Raw genomic sequence first — 21194 nt, 5'->3', positions numbered from 1 at the left:
TCTGAGCTCTACCCTACGGAAGTGTGCTTATGCCATTCCTGAGCATTATGGCGCAGCTTGTGAACCTCTGCACGGTAATATTGTATTAGTCTGCTGGGGCTGCCAAATGAGAATACCAGAGTGGGTGGCTTGAACAACAAACTTCTCACAATTCTGGAGGCTAGAAGTCTAAGGCGGAGGTGCTGCCATGGGTGGCTTCTGGTAAGGCATCTCCTCCTAACTTGCAGACAGCTACCTCTGTGTCCCCACATGGTCTGGTCTTTCCTCTCTTTCCTCTGTGCCCATGAACTCCTGGTCTCTCCTCATAAGGCCACCAGTCCTACCAAAGCAGGGCCCCACTCATAGGACCTCATTTAGCCTTAATTACCCCCTTAATGGCCCAATTTCCAAGTACAGTTATATACGGGGTTAAGCTTCAATTTACAAAATTTTCTTTTGGGGGTCGAGGAAGACACAGTTCAGCCCGTAATATAAATACTGAGTATAACTGAGTGCTGTGTCTGCACAGAGGGCCCTGCTTCTGTAAGCTGCCTCAGAGAGCACGTGCTCTAAGTGGTTTGCTCCTGAAGCCCACGCACTACCTTACAGCTAAGGTGTCTTATTTGTTGAATTAATGGTGATGAGATCAGACTAATGAACAAGAAAAATTCATGGAGGAATATAAGATGTTAATTTAAGTGGCACAGATTAAAATACTGTAGTAATTCTAAGGAGGAAATAAGAATAATCAAGGAAAGATTTTTGTTTTTTTTTTTTCCTTTTTAAATGAGATACCTACCTATGCTTGGAGTTACTTGCATGTTAAGAAGAACTTGCTGGCATTAGGACATTTACAGTGTAAGAGTCAAAGCCTGAGTTGAAATGATTTATGCAGGGTGTAGACCGATCTGGAGCCTTAAAATTGTAAACTGTGTGTTGAAGGCCTGAACTGAAAAAATAGTTCATAATCTTGGCAGAAAAGAAAATGGTACATTAGTTAATTTTTCCTGGGATAGAGAAATAGGAGAATAACATTTGTTTTGTCAACAGTGTGCTCATCAAGAAGATTTGTAGAGTAACTATTTCAAAGAATTTTTAAGTAGTGAAATTCAGGGAGAAACTTACTGCAAACTGCCAATGAAAGGACCCAGCTAACACAAAATGGCTCTAATAAAACGAGGCCCATGTGTTTTTTTGCTTGGGGGAGGGACAGGAGTACAGTTTATGTAACAGTGCTCCCTGTTTGGCAGTGTAGGAATTCGTATTGTGAAGGGCGGGATAACCCCTACTCTATTTAGAGGAAAACCTGATGGAAACTTCAGGGGTTTGATGCCCAGGTTGAGGACTTTAATCCATCACCACTTGAATTTGGCTTTAAAAGAATTATTAGGAATGAACAGTTTACATCAAAATTACAGTCAAACAAAATGAGGTAGCTTTATAATTAGAGAACTGTGGTCATGCATGTAGTACCTGGTGTTTAGGTTTAGATTAATAGAGGCTACTGCAATTTTGTAGTTCCTTTTTTTTCAACCCACTAGAACAATATTCTATATAAACAACATCAGAAACATGACTAGATTCACTTTTTAATGTGTTTTACAAATCTTTTATTGCTTCAACAAGAGAATGGATGCCAGAATGCTTTTCTTTTTAAAAACTTATTTGAACTACTTTGAGTCACTACTTTTATTCTTTATTGTCCTTATTTTCCAAGTTTTGGCGCCCAAACTTGGCAAACATCATGGAGATTTGTATAAACATGCATCTACATATATACACACACATTTAAGTTTAAAGCCTCAGTTCCTCGTTAAACCTTGTGCTCAGGCTCCTGTTAAAAAGAAGTAAAATGGTGAGACGCTAAAAATCATGGAAAACATGAATAAATCCCAATTGATAATTTCCTTGTTATGAATTAAAACAGACATTTTAAGGCAAAATCTATCACCTTGCTAAAACTTCCACTAAGCTACAGACTCAGATATTTACAAGAAAATAAATAAACAAAAAGCCCTTTACACATGTCAATATGATTTAATGACAAGCTAGCTGAGGAGTTGCACTTTGTTATTTTAGGTAACTTTCCATTTAGGAACAGTTAATATTGCAATGATTAAAATTTCAGGTGTTAAAAACTAACTTCAAGCAGGGTCATTGTTACACTGAAGCTGAATTCTTCAAGTTCTTGTCTTTAAATTACTATACAAATCCATCACAGTTACATTCAAGTTATTAATTAAAAACACATTTAATGTTTGTTTGGTAACTGAGTAAATACAATTACTGTACTCTAGGTCGTTTGATTTTATTTTTCTCTCTAGGAGCTTTCCTCTTTTGTGAGAATCCAGGCCCAGGTTCCTTATTATTCTGAAGAAATGAAACAGCTTCTGGTAGACAGTAATTTTCTACTTGAGGAGGGGATTCCTATAAAAGGGGGTAAAAAAACCAACATTGTTCATTTTTTTCAGATTTCAAACTGTTAATTAGGTAATAGATTCCTTTACTCTGCTGTATGAACAAAAAACTTAAACATTTGTCTTTCAAGGTAGCTATTTAGCACTTGTCACCTTTAGTGAACAGATCCTGTGTAACAAAATTTCACCTTTTATCAGAAAAATGAGTTTATAGCTCAGGCAGAGTGGGGCTAGCTCAGATCTTAATGGTTTCATCTGTAAAATATGGATTAAATACAGAATATGGAAAATATGGTAAAATACAGTTAATAGCTATCATTTAACTGTGAGATGTTATGTTTAGTGTAAATTTTTGAAAATCTTTGAATGGAATGGGATGAACTCCCCTTTTCATTTTTTATGGCTTTTAGTCTGAGGAGAAGCCCCTGTTTGTTGACTGGCTAAAACTCTAACAGAAAACTCTGAAGAACCAGAGGACAGAATGGCAACCACAGCACTAGAAAATAAGGTAGGAAATTCCAGCAAGTTTGGGAGGAGCTCCAAACTCTGTGTTATAAACGCTGACCAAATCCTTGCTTGACCCCTAAATCATGTACGTGCAGAGACTCAAGGTAAGGCTCAAAGAACCCAACTAAGGTTTGAGCTGCCACTCACTGCGGAAGGTCAGCCAAACAAACTGCCTGCTAAACAAATAAAATGGTCCTCTTCAGAAGAACATGACAGGATCTAGTCTCTACAACTGATCTGTAATTTCTAGGATACACCCAAAATTACTATACATGTGAAGAAGCAGAACATGAACTATTCTCAAGAAAAAACAATCACCCCCCAAAATGGAAATACTTAGGTATCAACTTAAGAAAAAAATATACATATACTGAAAATTACAAAATGCCCATGAAAGAAATTAGACAACCTAAATAATTAGAGATTAGTCCTCAGTGACTAAAAGACTTCACATAGTAAAGATGTCAAACACTCAAACTGATCTGTAGGTTTAATGTAATTCCTATCAAAATCGTAGCAAGGTATTTTTATAGACAAACGGGCTTATTTAAAAATTTACATATAAAGATACAGGCAAAAAAAAAAAGTACAGGCCCTAGAATAGCAACAACAATTTTGAAAAAGAGGAATAAAGAGGAAGGAATCACTACCTAATATTAGGACTTATTATGTATACAGTAATTAAGAGTCTTGCAGAGGGAAAGACACATAGATTGATGGAACAGAACAGAGGATGCAGAAATAGATCCACACAAAATGCACATCTGAATACTGACCAAAGTGCAAATGCAACTAAATGGAGTATAGTTCTTTCAACAAATGGTGCTGGAGCAACTGGACATTCTGAGGCAGAAAACCCCTCAACCAACCTCCTAACAACTTTGACCTAAACCTTACACCTCTACGTATTATCAGACATAAAAGTAAAAACTACAAAACCTTTTTTAAAACTTCTGTTTTGCAAAAATTCCTGTTAAGAAGATAAAGGTAGGGGATCCCTGGTGGTCCAGTGGTTAGGACTCAGTGCTTCCACTACTGGGGGCACCGGTTCAATCCCTGGTTGGGGAACGAAGATCCTGCTAGCTGTGTGGCTAAGCCAAAAAAAAGAAAAAAGAGGATAAAGATAAACGGATGAATACATAAGCCACAGACTGGGAGAAAATATGTGCAAATACATATCCAACAAGAGACGTATCTATTACAAACAACTCTCAAGTGTAAAAGAAACAATTCAATTACAAAGTGGACAAAAGACATGAAGAGACATTTCAAGGAAGAGGATATGAACATGGCAAATAAGCACACAAAAAGATGTTCACTTTGATTAGCCATTAGGAAAATGCAAGTTAAAACCACAAGAGAGATCATACACCAAATGAAATGGCTAAATAAAAAATGACAACTAAATGCAGATGAGGATACAAAGAAACTGGATCACTCATACATTGATGGTGAGAATGTAAAATATGTCCACTTTGTAAACACACTCTTGAGCATTTATCCCAGTGCAATGAAATCTTATATTCACATATGAAGCTGTACATAAACGGAAACAACCCAGATGTCCTTCAATAGGTTAATGATTAACTGTGGTACATCTGTACTACTCAGCAATAAAAGGTAATAAAAGTATTCAATGTTGCATAAGAATGCAACAATCTGGATGAAACTAAAGGGAATTTTACTGAGTGAAAAAAGCCAATTGCCAAAGTTTACACACTATTGTTAATTCCATTTATTTAAGATTAAAAAAATGAAGGATTCTTGTAGTGATAGAACTGTTCTGTATCTTGACTGTGGCGACAGATACATGAACTTACACATGATAAAACTGCAGAAATCTAAATACACAAATATACATGAATAGAAGTAAAACTGGGGAAATCTGAATAAGCTTGGATTGTATAAAGCCAATATCCTGGTTGTAATACTGTACTATAGTTTTTGCAAGATGCTACCCACTAGTGTAACCTGGAGAAAGTGTACATGGAATCTCTCTGTATTATTTCTTACTACTGCATGTAAATCTACAATTATTTCCAAATAAAAAGTTTAATTTAAAAAAAAAGTAACAGAACATCTTGCTCATGACCCAGATGTTGGAAATAGTAGACAATTCCAACATAGCTATTATAACTGTTCTTAATGATATAAAGGAAAATATGCTTGAAATGAGTGAACAGAGGAAATCTCAGCACAAAAACAGAAACCACAGAAAAGAACCAAAGAGATTTTAGATATAAACAAGTAATACTTTTTAAAAAACTGTGTTGGGTCTTCACTGCTGCACGTGGGCTTTCTCTAGTTGTGGCAAGTGGGAGCTACTCTTCGTTTCGGTGCGCGGGCTTCTCATTGCAGTGGCTTTCTTGTTGTGGAGCACGGGCTCCAGGCACGCAGGCTTCAGGAGTTGCAGCATGTGGGCTCAGTAGTTGCAGCATGCGGGCCCTAGAGCACACAGGCTTCAGTAGTTGTGGCGTGCAGGCTCTAGAGCACAGGCTCAGTTGCTCTGTGGCATGTGGGATCTTCCCAGACCAGGAATTGAACCTGCATCCCCTGCATTCGCAGGCAGATTCTTAACCACAGCGCCAAGAGGGAAGTCCAAAAATATAAGACTTAAGTCAAAGTCTCACTGGATAGGATTAAGAGCAGATGAAAATAACAGGAAAAAATCAGTGAAGTTGGAGATAGATACACAGGAATTGGGCAATCAGAAGAACACAGAGAAAAATAATTGCAAATAAGTGAATACAGGCTTACGGGCCTGTGGGACAATATCAAAAGAGTAACATGAGTAACTGAATTCCCAGACAGAAAAGAATGAAGCAGAAAAAATAGCAGAATGAAGAAATAATGCCCCAAATTTCCCAAACTTGGTGAGAGACATAAGTTTAAAGAAGCTTTGTGGATACCAATCAGGATTCATACAAAGAAACCATACCTGGAAATATAAATGGTTGAAAATCAAAGTTGAAGAGAAAATCCTGAGAACAGCCAGGAGAAAAATGACACATTGAATAAAGGGGAACAATTCAAATTACCATTAACTTCTTATCAGAAACAATGGAGGCCTTAGGACTTCCTCAGTGGTCCAGTGGTAAAGAGTCCACTTTCTAATTCAGGGGACGCAGGTTCGATCCCTGGTCAGGGAACTAAGATCCCAGATGCCCTGGGGCAACTAAGCCCGTGCGCCTCAACGAGAGAGCCCGCATTCCACAAAACTACAGAGCCCAGGCACTCTGGAGCCCCCATGACACAACTAGAGAGAGAAGAAAACCCACACACCACAACGAGAAGCCTGTCTGCCACAATGAAGAGCCCACGCCACAAAGATCCTGCATGCCTCAACGAAGATCCCAAGTGCCACAACTAAGACCCAATGCAGCCAAAAAATATTATTTATTTTAAAAAATAAATATTTTTTAGAAAAGTAAAAAGAAAAAGAAACAATGGAGGCCAGGAGAAATGAAGTCTTTATTAAAGTACCAGAAGAAGAAAAAAACTCAACCCCAAATTCTATATCCTGCCAAAAATCTTCAAGAATAAAGGTAAAATAGACATTTTCAAAAAAAAGAAAAAAAAGAAAACTAGCATTGGTCCCCATCATATTTGTACTACAAACTAAAGAAAGTTCTTCAGGCTGAAGGAAAATGATACCAGATGGAAACTTAGATCTTCAGAAAAAAATATCACTCAAAATGGTATATATTAGAGTAAATATAAAATACTTTTTTCCTTTTTGATTCCCTTAAAATACATTGGATTGTTTAAAGCAAAACTTACTTAAAGTGTAACACTGTACTGTGGGGCTAAAACAGATAGATGGGCCAGACATTAAATATTTTAGTAGTTGCAAATTTCTGTTGCGACTACTCAACTCTGCAGTTGTAGTGCAAAAGCAGCCAAAGAATATGCAAATGTATGAACGTGGCTGTGTTTCAATAAAACTTTATTAATAAAACAGGCAGTGGGCTGGATTTGGCCTGTGGGCTACAGTTTAACGGCCCTTGGTTTGAAGAACAGGGGAAGCAAAGGAATCTATATGGTTCAAGATTTCTGCATTTTATGCAAAGTGGCACAATATTAACTCTAGAAAGATTATGAAAAATTAAGGAAGTATATTGTAATCTGTAAAGCAAAACACTCCTGCCCCTCCAAAAAAAAGCAGAGAAGTCTTTGACAATGGAGGGTCTTCCCTGGTTGCGCAGTGGTTGAGAATCTGCCTGCCAATGCAGGGGACATGGGTATGAGCCCTGGGTAGGGAAGATCCCACGTACCGTGGAGCAACTAAGCCCATGCGCCACAACTACTGAGCCTGTGTCCTCTAGAGCCTGTGAGCAACAACTACTGAGCCCGCGTGCTGCAACTACTGAAGCCTATGTACCTAGAGCCCATGCTCCGCAGCAAGAGAAGCCACAGCAATGAGAAGCCCACTCACTGCAACGAAGAGTAACTCCTGCTCTCCACAACTAGAGAAAGCCCACGTGCAGCAACGAAGACCCAACACAGCCAAAAATAAATAAATTAAAAAAAAAAAAAGACAATGGAGGGGGCTTCCCTGGTGGTCCAGTGGTTAAGACTCCACACTCCCAATGCAGGGGGCCTGGGTTTGATCCCTGATCAGGGAACTAGTTCCCATGTGCAGCAACTAAAGATCCTGCAAGCTGCAACAAAGATCCCGCACATGGCAACAAAGATCCCCCATGCCACAACACAGCCAAATAAATATTTAAAAAAAAAAAGACAATGGATGAAATGAAATTCTAAAAAATATTAAATACCAAAAAAAGCAAGAAAAGAAGAACTGAGGAACAAAGAACTGAAGAGACAAACCAAAAACAAATGGCAAAAAAAAAAAAAAATACAGTATCAGTAATTACATCATGGACTATGAGAATAAAAAGCAAGGCCCAACTATATCCTGTTTAGAAAAAAGCCGTTTTAAGTATAAAGACATAAATAATTTAAAAATTAAAAAAAGAGAAATTAAATACCTCGGAAAAAATTTAACCAAGGAGGTAAAGCATCTGTAAACTGAGAACTGTAAGACACTGATGAAAGAAACTGAAAAAGATACAAATAAATGAAAAGATAATCTGTGCTCATGGACTGGAAGAATATTGTTAAAATATCCTTACTACCCAAAGCAATCTACAGATTCAATGCAATCCCTATCAAAATTCCAATGGCATTTTTCAGAGAAACAGAACAAACAAACCTAAAATTTGTATGGAACCACAAAATATCTCAAATAGCCAAAGCAATGTTAAGAACAACAAACTTGGAAGCATCATGCTCCCTGATTTCAAACTATATTACAAAGCTATAGTAATCAAAATAATATGGTATTGGCACAAAAACAGATCAATGGAATAGGCTAGAGAGCCCAGAAGTAAACATATGCATACATGATCAATTAATTTACGACAAAGGTGCCAAGAATATACAATAGGGAGAAGACAGTCTTTTTGATAAATAGTGTTGGGAAAACGGAACCCCCACATGCAGAAGAATGAAACTCAACCACTATCTTACATCATACACAAAAATAAACCCAAAATGGATTAAAGACTTGAACATAAGACCTGAAATCATAAAACTCCTAGAAAAAAACATAGGCAGCAAGCTCCTTGACACTGGTTTTGGTGATGATTTTTTGGATTTGACACCAAAAGCAAAGGTAACAAAAGCAAAAATTAACTAGTGAAACTCTATCAAACCAAAAAACTTCTGCACAGTGAGGGAAACCATCAACAAAATGAAAAGGCAACTTATCAAATGGGAGAAAATATTTGCAAATTATATACCTGATAAGGAGTTAATATCCAAAATATATAGAGAACTCATACAACTCAACAGCAAAAAAAAAAAAAATCGGATTAAAAAATGGGCAGATGATCTGAAGAGACATTTTTCCAAAGAAGACATACAGATGGCCAACAGGTACGTGAAACGGTGCTCAACACCATTAATCAACAGAGAAATGCAAATCAAAACCACAATGAGATACCACCTCACAGCGGTTAGGATAACTAACGTAAAAAAGACAAGAGATAACACATGTTGGCAAGGATGCAGAGAAAATGGAACCTTTGTGCACCATTGGTGGGAATGTAAATGGTGCAGCCTCTCTGGAAAACAGTATGGAGGTTCCACAAAAAATTAAATACAGAACTACTATATGGTCCAACAATTCCACTTCTGATATTTATCCAAAGGAAACAAAAACACTAACTCGAAGATATCTAATAGCCAAGATATGAGTGTACAGCAGTGAATGAATGGATAAAGAAAACTGTTATGTATATATACACACACACACACACACACAAAACAGAATATTATTCAGCCATTAAAGAGGAAATCCTGCCAATTGCGGCAACATGGATGGACCTTGAGGGCATTATGCTAAGCAAAAAAAGTCAGACAGAGAAATATAAATACTGTATGATCTCTTGTAAGTGGAATCTAAAAAAAACAAAACCCTCAAAACTCAATAGATACGGATAACAGACTGGTAGTTGCTTGACAGAGGCAGGGGCGTGAGGGGTGGGCAAAATGGATAAAGGTGGTCAAGAGGTACAAATTTGTTATAAAATAAATAAGCTGTGGGAATATAATACACAGCATAATGGTTATAGTTAATAGTACTGTATGGTATATTTGAAAGTTGTTGATACTCAATTTTGGAAGTTCTCATCACAAGATTAAAAAAATTGTAATTATGTGTGGTGATGGATGTTAACTAGACTTACTGCGTAGATCATTTCGTAAAATATACATATACTGAATCATTCATTATTTTGGACACCTGAAACTAATGTTATATGCCAATTGTATCTCAATTCAAAAAAAAAATGGTGGCCAGACTCATCATTTAGGCAGATCAGAAGACTCCCCTTTGGATAAAAATGAAAAAATTCAAGAAGCACATAAAGTTATGAATCTAGGAGAGGTGTCCAATAACTAGTTCACCCACACCATCTCACCCAGCTCAAAATGGACAAGACCCAACTGTGCTCAGTACTTCTAATCAGCTTCTTACCCCCTGTTTTTTTTTTAAAGTGATATTTTAAAAAATTAATTATTTATTTTTATGTTTGGCTGTGTTGGGTCTTCATTGCTGTGTGCAGGCTTTCTCTAGTTGCGGCAAGCGGGGGCTACTCTTCGTTGCGGTGTGCAGGCTTCTCATTGCAGTGGCTTCTCTTGTTGCGGAGCATGGGCTCTAGGCTCGCAGGCTTCAGTAGTTGTGGCACATGGGCTTAGTTGTTCTGCAGCATGTGGGATCTTCCCGGACCAGGGCTCGAACCCATGTCCCCTGCACTGGCAGGCGGGTTCTTGACCACTGCACCACCAGGGAAGTCCCTACCCCCTACTCTTAATCATGGACAGAAAACCAAGAATTACTAGATATCTGATAAATTCCTCTAACATGGAAGATAAAAACCCAGATAAAGGAAAAAACACAGCTTGGTGGAAGTAGAAACTATGCAAAGATAAGAAAACTTAAAAAAAATACATCAATAAATCCTCTGAGAGCTTACAGAAGGTATTAATCGATGAAACAAGAAAACATTAAAACAATAAAATATAAATTCAAAAAATGAAAACAGGGACTTCCTCCTGCCAATGCAGGGGACACGGGTTCGAGCCCTGGTCCCGGAAGATCCCACATGCCACGGATCAACTAAGCCCATGTGCCACAAGTACTGAGCCTGTGCTCTACAGCCCACGAGCCACAACTACTGAGCCGGCGTGCCACAACTACTGAAGCCTGCACGCCTAGAGCCTGTGCTCCACAACAAGAGAAGCCACCACAGTGAGAAGCCTGCGCACTGCTGCGAAGAGTAGCCCCCACTTGCCACAACTAGAGGAAGCCTGCGTGCAGCAACAAAGACACAATGCAGCCAAAAATAAATAAATAAAATAAATAAATTTATTTAAAAAAATGAAAACAGGTCTAAAACATGATAGCAAAATGAAGTTGATAGAATATTGAACTGCAAGAATCTCTCAAAAAGATAAAAATAAATGAAAAGTAATAAAATCTAATATACAAATAGCAGAAGTACAGAAGGAGAGAACAGAAAGTGGAAAACAAAACCCTCATCATTGAAATCATTCAAGATTTCCCAGAACTCACAGATAGAAGTTACCAGACCAGAAAGGGCCCAAGTGCCCAGCATAATATAAACAGATCCTCATGAGAGTGTATCATTTTGAAATTTCATAAAACTGGGGCAAAAAAAGCACTTCCTAACTAGATTACAGCTACATAGAAAAGATTAAGCATCAGATGGCTTTAGACTACTCAATGGCAATACTAGAAGCAAAGAGACAAAGAATCAAAAGTCTAAGAGAAAGCAGTTTCCAACCTAGAATTTGATGCCCAGCCAAACTACCAGTCTAGTAGGAATGAGAATAGAGAAAAGAATTTCCACACATAGAATGTCTCAATTTACCTTCCATGTGTTCCCTCTCAAGAAGTTACGAGAAGAGACCTCCATCACAATGAGATAGATGGCAGATCAAGATGACATGCGATTCAGAAACAGGAGATTTAACAGAAAAGAGACAAGTGGTGGTGAACGGAGCTTCTGGGACGATGGCCGTGTACAGAAGTAGGCAGAGGGTGACAACCAGACTGCAGCAGTGTGACTGAAGACCAAGATCTCTGCAGCCACCACACCTAGTTTCTAAGCTGAAGTCAGAACACTGGGGTGAGCCTATCTCCGAGTCCTATCTGTGCTTGGCTTATCTTGGCCATGAACCCGACGAAGCTGCTGCTCTCCCCTCCTTAGCCTGCTGCTTCACGCTATAGAAGTGTTCTGTTTTGACCTACTCCTGAGAGCTAGAGATAGGCAACAATAAGCTCAGATGCAGAAATACAGAGCAGCTCACTCCCCCAAGGTGTTTCTCCAGACATCTAGTATTTGACACACATTACAACCCTGAGAAAGGCAGGGACATGAACAACTGGGAAGGAGCAACAGGGAGCTCCTATGGGACTAGCAAACTTCTATTTCTTATCCTGGGCACCTGAATGACATTTTGCTATTCTTTAACCAGGACATATTTTCTATACACTCTTTTTTATGTAAAAAGAAAAAATACCCCCAAATTATAGCACATGTGCAAGTTTAACACAGCACAAGTTTAAGCAATTAATCTATGTTGGGTCCCATCTTAGATGGCCGCTGTATCCCTGAAATGATCAGGAATTTCTGGAGGGAAGAGGTATGGGAGGTTCTCTACATTCCCCCAATCCCTGCCCTTTTCCCAGTGGGTGATATTTTAAAACCTCATGTCTCAACAAACAGAGATTTGTAAAACGTTCTTTAGACGTTCAAGGAGACCTAGTGCTGGTTTACTAAGTCCTAATCGATACCCCCCACTGCTTTACGACAGGGGCTTTGCATGCAGGTTTCAGGCACTCCGATTAAAAGCTGGCCAACTTCCAAACACAAGCAGCAGCCACCACAACGCAGGTTAGTTTTGGCTTCCCCCTACTTCTACACTAATCTGTTTGAAATCCTTTGTTGTAAGACATTTAAAATCATGTGTCATATCTTGCTGATTCCTGATGGCATTTTAGGCACTCTGGTGTCAGGAAGATTTTTCTTTGCCCATTCAAATCACCCAACATAGGCCAATTCTGAACAGGAGTCTAGTGAGCCCTCCATGTAGTAAGTGCTTCATTTCCCTTACTGTCTAACACAGGTATTTACAGTGTATCAAAACAAAAGGTCAAAATTTAAAAAGGACCCTTGGGTAAATGTTTCTCCTTGGACTCGTGGAATCAATTTCTGCTTTCTTTATATTCCAACATTTTAGAGGGTGCTTTTAGAGGTATCCAGATTTTTATACCTGTTTCATATTTAACTTCTAGGCTAAATGTTTACATAGGTTTTCATTATTTTAAAAAATAGACTGAAACTGAAAGGGGTTGAATGGGGGAGACTAACAAGAGATTAACATTCTATGAATAACACGCCGAGGGGACTCTATGCATATAAGCACACTTCTAGTGGCGAGGAGGTCAAGGACAGGATCTTACAAACCTGCATAAGAAAATCAGCAATGTATTCCGTTTTCAAGCAGTACACATTCTGGGCAGCAGCTTCTGCTATATTAACTCCCAAGTCATCTGGTTTTAGTTTATGAAAGTCAGAAAAGAGATGTGTAGCTTCTTTAAATAAAGATACAGAATGACCAGGTAGCACCTAAGGAAAAAACAAAAAGCATCACAATCTATCAGTGTTTCAAAGCAGTTCAACTGTATAATCTACACATAAAGGATTACCATCTCATAAAGCACAGAAAATCAAGAATTGATCACAGCAACCTTGTCGATACAAACCTTTGCTCCTCCTGACTGAAGAAGGCGTTTGAATCCTGCTTCTCGGGACTGATCAACATGTAAAATAACCTTCCACCCACTAAACGCCCCCTACAAATAAAAAAATAATCAGTGTTGAAATTATTTGGAAAAATAAATGACAAAATAATACAAAAAATACATTATTTTCTCTGTCAATGAATAATCTTAAAACATTTACTTCTGATGAACACACTGATAACTATCTTGGTCAGAATACTCTGAAACAGATAGCCACGGTGTCTGGCACACAGTAGGCCATCAATAAATACTTGAAGAATGAAGGAAAATGATTTAATGATTAGGTAACATTAAAACAAAGCAATGTGACATTTGTTTAGTCTTTTCTACTATTTTTTTCTTACAACTAATCAAAGGTAGAGCCTAAAGCACAGCTTCTTAGATGAGATGAAGCCTCCAGTTAATATTTGTCTTGAAAATGTTTACAAATTTGAAACATAAAATATTTAAGTACAGAATTAACAATTAACAGAAGCCAGTGGAATTACTTTAAAAGAAAGGGAATCAAGGCTAACAGGGACTTGAAGACAGCAGAGAACTCAGAATATAACACAAATGATGATATAACTCAGGTTCTTAACCTTTTTGTGAGCCATGGACCCATTTGGAAGTCTAGTAAAACCTATGGATCTGTTCTCTAAATAACTTTTAAAAAAATAACAGCTTTATTGAGATGTAATTTCCATACCATATGAATGTTTTTTAAATGTCCAAAATAAAATACAAACTATTACAAAAGAAACCATTTTATTGAAAAGTATCAAAATATTTCAAAATTTGTGACATAATAATAGACGTGCTTCTATATTAAACCCATCATGGGGTTGAAAATACGGTTTAGTCAAACATGCACTAAGGGACTTGCCTGGTGGTCCAGTGGTAAAGAATCTGTCTTCCAATGAAGGGGATGCAGGTTCGATCCCTGGTCAGGTCCCAGGGATCTCACATGCCGCGGGGCAACTAAGCCTGTGTGCCACAACTACTGAGCTCGCATGCCTCGACAAGAGAGCCTGCGTGCTGCAAACTACAGAGCCCACATGCTCTGGAACTCACGCGCCACAACTAGAGAGCCCATGCACCCTGCGTGCCACAACTAGAGAGAAGCCCGCACGCCAACGAAGAGCCCATGTGCTGCAATGAAAGATCCCGCGTGCCTCAACGAAGATCTCATGGGCCACAACTAAGATCCAACACAACCCCCAAAAAAGCATTTAAATACAACTAACCTACTGAACATCATAGCTTACCAGCCCAGCCTACCTCAAATATGCTCGTAACACTTATATTAGACTGTGGTTGGGCAAAATCATCTAATACAGAGACAATTTTATAATAAAGTTGTTGAATATCTCATGTAATTTATTGAATACTATACTGAAAGTGAAAAACAGAATGGTTTTAAGTGTATCGGTTGTTTACCCCCATGATCACGTGGCTCACTGGGAGCTGTGGCTGCTGCTGCTGCCCAGTATCACCAGAGAATATTGTACTGCATAATGCTAGCCTGAGAAAAGACCAACATTCAAAATTCAAACTATGGTTTTTACTGAATGTGTATCACTTTTGCACCATCATAAAGTCAAACCATCACAAGTTGGGGAGGTCTGTATGTACTATTTTAAAGTTGTGACAAACATAAACAGTATTTCAAGTTGCAATCATAATGCAACCAAAAATATCTGATTCCTGGGGGGCAAAATCATAGTACTGTTAATAGTGTTGCAATTTGTTGCCTAGACTTACAATGAAGGAAATGTTAACTTTCAATTAGAGGTTAGTAAAAATAAGGATGTATTTCTTCCCCCATCCAAAGTGGAAGCCTTCCTGGATCCCAATGTTCATTGTAGCACTATTTACAATAGCCAGGACATGGAAGCAACCTAAATGTCCACCAACAGAGGAATGGATAAAGAAGATGTGGTACATATATATGATGGAATATTACTCAACCATATAAAGGAACAAAACTGGGTCATTTGTAGAGATGTGGATGGACCTAGAGGCTGTCACAGAGTGAAGTAAGTCAGAAAGAGAAAAACAAATACCGTATATTAACGCATATATGTGGAATCTAGAAAAATGGTATAGATGAACTTATTTGCAAAGCAGAAAGAGAGACACAGATGTGGAGAATAAACGTATGGATACCAAGGGGGGAAGGGAGGGGCTGGGATGGATTGGGAGATTGGGATTGACATATATACACTAGTATGTATAAAACAGATAACTAATGAGAACAGAATGTATAGCACAGGGAACTCTTAGTGCTCTGTGGTGACCTAAATGGGAAGGAAATCCAAGGAAGAGGGGATATATGTATACATGTGGCTGATTCACTTTGCTGTATAGCAGAAACTAACACAACATTGTAAAGTAAGTATACTCCAATAAAAGACAAAACAAAACAAAACAAAAACAAAGTGTATATAGCCTTCCTGAATTTGATCTATAAAACTCCTTTGGGGGCTTCCCTGGTGGCGCAGTGGGTGAGAGTCCACCTGCCGATGCAGGGGACACGGGTTCGTGCCCTGGTCCGGGAAGATCCCACATGCCGCGGAGCAGCTAGGCCTGTGAGCCATGGCCGCTGAGCCTGTGCATCCAGAGCCTGTGCTCCGCAACGGGAGAGGCCACAACACTGAGAGGCCCGCGTACCGCAAAAAACAAAAAAACTCCTTTGGGAGAGTCTGTGGACCCCAAGTTGAGAAGCCCTGAAGCTGGATGCTAGAAAGACTCTTTCGGAGAAATACAGTATGGGTCACATTTTACACATATAGATGATTTTTAAGAGAGCTATCAACATTATATATATCTTACTGTTGATCACAATTAGAAGAATTAGGAATCAACACTAAGCTCAATTTAGAATGCCCAAATTAAGTATATCAATCAAGGGATAAAAGACAAGTAGAATTTTCTTATTTTGTCAAGCACATTCTCTGAAAAAAAAAAATCTGGACTAGTCATGACATCAGATGCCATTTATACTACCTACATAGTTATATACGTTAATACCTCAATAATGCCTGATTCTTGTCTTTGCTGGATTTTCTTCCTCCATCTCATTGCTGCAAGTGCTAGTTTTCGTTGCTGTACACTGATTCCAGTCAAAACATCAAGTATGGAACTACTTCCCCATTCATAGTCTTCTTCCTAGAGAATTAGTTCAACAAACTTTTGAGTTCATACAATATGTCCTCAAAGAATCCACAATCTAATGAGTTACAAGCTATACATTCCATTCCTCTAAATACAGAGGATACTAAGTAAGCATCAGTTTATGAGCATGGAGGAAATGTAGATTAATTTGGCTTCATATGAAAGTCAAGTACATCTGGCTTTTAATTAGAAATCAGAAGAATATTGCATACATTTCTAAGAAACAGATAACTATGTCTTAGCAATTGGTAATAGATTATTGGGCTTCACCTACTGTAAGATGAACTTCACAGAAGGACATGGTCTCAGAGGAGGTATGTATTAACAGCTTGATTACCTGTCTACACAGGCAAGATCCCTGAATGATCTTGATTGAAAACTTCAAAAAGTACATGATAGGTATTACTGCAATGGTCAGTTAGGAACCAAAATATTTCAAATAATTAGCTTAATATTTTATGTGCTGGAATCAGTTATTAAGACCTTTACTTTTAAAGAAAAACAACCCTTCACGTGAATTTGCATACACACCAGCATGAAGCGCCCAGCAGTCCTGCAAGCTTCAAGGTAGGAGCGATGGAGCACCCACTTCCCAGCTGCCACAGAAGCTAAATACTTCTCGTTGCGAAGTGGATGTCCCACAACAATGTGTGTACAGTTGGGATCAAAGCACTGCTTCTCAATCACTAATCCACCTTGATTAGAAAAAAATAGGTACTTTATTGATTCTTAACTTTTCCTGAGGGAAAATGTACCTCAACTATGCAGAGGAATTATTTATAAACAAAATGCACCAATAAACAAAACCTCTAACATACTTTACATATATTTTTTAAATAAAATAATGTTTATTATGAAAATTTTAAATCCAACAGTAGATAAAACGGTAAAATGAACCCCCATACACTGGCTACCTAGGTTCTAAAATTATCAAAATTTCACCATCCTTACTTCAAACTACCCCATTTTTGCTTAACCATTTTAAAGCAAATACCAGATATCATTTTAATTTATCCCTATGTATTCAGTATGCATCTCTAAAATACATGGAAATTTTCTCATACAGCTACAATGCCATTATCAGATCTAATATAATTAACAAAAATTCTTTGCTCTCTCAATGCTAAATCCTCGTTCAAAGGGGGGAAACTACAGACTAAAAGCAGAAGAAAAAATTTTTCTTCTGCTTTTAGTGGAAATAAGGTCAGCAGACCAACACAGAAGCTTGGGAGGAAAACACTAGGTAAATAGAGATGAAGAAGGTGGGAGCTGAACCCTTTTCTCAGATATGTATTATGAAGTCTGGCTTTGAGGACAGAAGAAGGCATAAGTAAATGTAAGCTTATGTAAAGCATGGCTTTTTTGATTACACTTCAGAGGTTAGGCAGAGTATCAAGAACTTTCTAAGATTTCAACAAAAAATGGAACTCCACTCATGCTTTACAGATGACTCTAATAATAAGAGCAACAAGACCTTTTGAGCACTTACTATATACATGCCAGGGACTGTTGGAAGTTGAAAGTATTAACTCATTTAATCCTCACAACTCTATGAACGTACTATTGTTATGTGCAATTTACACATGAGGACACAGGTACAGAGTAAGTCACCCAGAATCACAGTGACAAAAGAGCAATAGGTAAAAATTCCATTATTAATATCAATATCTAACTCTACATAACAAATTTATTCTGTGACTGACAGAAAAGTTCTCCACATCCTTAAAAGGATAGCACTAAATGACATTTAATCTTTTCTTGATGATTCAGGGCCACTATTAAAAACAACCATTATTTCTTAATGTTTTCTCTAGGTCAAGCTGTCATATTAAGTTCTTTCCAGTAATGTTCTTAGCTCTATAGGGCTGCTTTGTTCAATACAGTAGCCACTAGCCACATGTGGCTACTGAACACCTGAAGCACAGCCAGTCCAAGTTGAGATGTGCTGTACGTGTAAAATATATCCCAGATTTCAGACATAGTAAGAAAAAAAGGTAAATTATCTCACTGATATTTTATACTAATTACACATTGAATATAATATTTTGCATATACTAGGTTAAATATATATTTTAAATTAATTTCACCTCTTTCTTTCTACTCTTTAAAATGTAGCTCCTAGAAAGTTTACTTTCCTAGTATGCTGCCTTCAGAATGGTGTCAGATGGAGAGCCTGACAACTAGTGGAATAAGAATGTCACATGAGGAGGAGCTCCTGTCTGGACGTCACTGTACCTTCAACTTCATAAAAATGTAGTTTTAATCATATTTTAAGTCTATAATTCCATGGATTTTGTCCAAGGTTTCAACAATGAACAAATGCTCAAAGCAGCACAAGATTCTTAAACCTTAATGGTTGGTTTCCATTTAAATCTTTAAATCCTATGACCCAGTGACTTTAGATTTAGATTAGAGCTTTATAAAATCGACGCTCTACTGGTGACTCCGTGTATGGCCTGAGGCAAGTTACCCATCTTTTTAATCTCAATTTCCACAGCTTACAAATGATATCAATAATTAGCTACATTTGACTTCCAAATAAGGTTACTATATGGGACATTTTTGACCTAAGTAAAATACTTGTACCTAGTTTTTCAATCAGATGACAATAATCAATACGTTCTTGAGGATTCAGAGATGACAACTGAAATATGTACTGTTTTTTTAAGTCTTCGTGAGTCTCCTCTATCGTTATAATCTGGAATGGAAGAGTTTATTTTAGAAAAAAATTAACATTAAAAAAGTTATCAGGCCTATGGTTCTTTTATAGTGACATTTTACTTAGTCTTTTGAGTTATCAAATATAGAAATAATAATAGAGTGCAAAGAAATGCAGTTTTCAACATTCGACGAACCCTCGATATTGATATCAATAAATTCTGAATGCAGCATAAGAGCAATATCCAAAGCCTTATCACCAAACTAAGGATAAACGAACCTTTTCTCTAGGGTGTGGAGCCACAGGTGGGTTGGCTAGGGGGAAGGCAATACTGGGGGCTTGAGGCGTAGGGATCAGGTGGCTGTCTTTTATTGGAGTTTCCAGTTCTTCAGAGATCGGGTGTTTCGGGGCTTCAGTCACACATATGTTCTCAGGATCACAGACAGCTGAGGGCAATAAAATGCTGCAGTGTGATGTTATCCAAATACGACTAAGAACAAAGTCTGGGAAATATTCTCATCTGTCTTAGCCAAGATGAAATTAAACACAAATTCTGGAATGTAAAAAGCACATGCAAAAAAAGTAACCTATTTCTAGAGCTTATAATTAAATGCAATTAGTTAGCTTTAAAAGGGCAAATGGCTTATCTGTGGGTTTCCTAACCCTTTCTTTAAGTACCACGCTCTCACCAGTAAAATGTAAACAAAATTTTAAAAATGAGAACAATTCTGCACCTGAAGAAAATCAGAAGCAGAGATAAATCTATATATCTAGTATAGAGAAATAATCATGTGAAAGAGAAAGGGGGGGAAAATGACCAATGATGAGAGATGGGAAGTATTTTGCTTTCAAGGTAAAAGTCCAAGGAAGAAAAAAATAGGGAATTCAGAAAGAAACACATACAACTCCAAATGTAGGTATGTGCTGGGTGGAATTCAGAAGAAGACTTAAATGAAAATAAGATGACTGGAAGAAAAACCAAGCATTAACTACACAACGCAAAAAGGACTGGAAAAATGTACGGGGAAAAAAATGCCTAACCCTAAATTTCCAAATTTAAGAATCAAAATATATTTTTCAATTTACTGATAAATTACCTCAATTTATAATTATTTTTCTGACTTCTTAAAGTTTAAACCCAAATCTAAGGTTTGGGTTTAAACTTAAAACATCTAGTGAGTTTTTCATTTGCATGTACAATTCAGAGAACCACAGTAACCACAGGTGCTTATCTGTTTATTGTCAAGAGGTCAACATGTACCTAATACAAACAACTAAATAGATTTCTTTCTCGTTACCCTGTTCAGCAAGTTCTGAATCATGTAAAGGCTCCTGGAAAGGAGAATCCTCCAATTTTTTAACATCAGCCGGAAGCTCAGAGTATTGTGTGGGACAACTAGGCCACTGCAAGTTGCTGGCAAGTCTTGCTCTCTCTTCCCTGGCTGTAGGGTCATCCCAAATGATCTGTTCATTTTGGGAGGGCTCTGTGTTGACATCAGGTACTGTTTGACGAGACTGCCTAAGGAATAAAAGTCACAATTTTAGTAATGGATAGCCATAACAAAATCCACACTCATAAATTCTGTAAGTCTTGTAAATTGGTGGTTCACCTTTATATGTCCACCATCTAGCACATAGTAAGCACTTGAAAATACTTATTGAATAAGTGAACTTCGGGAAATTTTTTATTTTTAAAATGTTTCTTCCAGAAACTTACCTGTTTTACCTAGAAAATGAAATACATATTTTGACTGAATGTCCATATATTTAAAACTTCAAAGGGGGAGTTTACTGTCAAGGAATTTAAAAAAATTCTAAATGATTATTGCTTTTAAAAAGGGATTTCTCTTAATTATATAGGCTTAGGGTAACGTGGTAATGTTTAGAAACCTGGTTACTTTGCTGACCAGTCAATAGTTGTATTTTTATCACTGGAAATAGTAAGAACTATAATTACACAGGAAGTGTACTATCTACAGGCTGCCTTAAAAGCAGGTCCTTTTGGCTACTGGTAACCGAACCTCCCAGAGTCTAAGGTAGAACAGCCTTACAGTGAACTAGGGTGAAACATGTTTTTATG

General features: G+C 37.6%; 1 protein-coding gene across 3 annotated transcripts in view; it reads right to left on the bottom strand.

Annotated features, from left to right (window-relative positions):
* Positions 1 to 1565: 1565 nt before the first annotated feature.
* The window catches only part of TOPBP1 (DNA topoisomerase II binding protein 1), a 71659-nt gene continuing 52030 nt past the window's right edge, over positions 1566 to 21194 (bottom strand). For all 3 annotated transcript variants that reach the window (XM_060099683.1, XM_060099685.1, XM_060099684.1), the window contains 8 exons: positions 20413 to 20633; positions 19394 to 19560; positions 19042 to 19153; positions 16987 to 17150; positions 16312 to 16449; positions 13261 to 13350; positions 12962 to 13123; positions 1566 to 2406 (listed from right to left, as the gene is read on the bottom strand). In XM_060099683.1, coding sequence (XP_059955666.1) covers positions 2263 to 2406; positions 12962 to 13123; positions 13261 to 13350; positions 16312 to 16449; positions 16987 to 17150; positions 19042 to 19153; positions 19394 to 19560; positions 20413 to 20633 — 1198 coding nt within the window. In that variant the 3' untranslated portion in view covers positions 1566 to 2262. The remainder of the gene's footprint in view (positions 2407 to 12961; positions 13124 to 13260; positions 13351 to 16311; positions 16450 to 16986; positions 17151 to 19041; positions 19154 to 19393; positions 19561 to 20412; positions 20634 to 21194) is intronic.

This window comes from Mesoplodon densirostris, chromosome 5, assembly GCF_025265405.1.
Source record: "Mesoplodon densirostris isolate mMesDen1 chromosome 5, mMesDen1 primary haplotype, whole genome shotgun sequence".
NCBI lineage: Eukaryota > Metazoa > Chordata > Mammalia > Artiodactyla > Ziphiidae > Mesoplodon > Mesoplodon densirostris.
The sequence above is the reverse complement of the archived record's forward strand: the minus strand, read 5'-3'. Positions and strand labels throughout refer to the sequence as shown.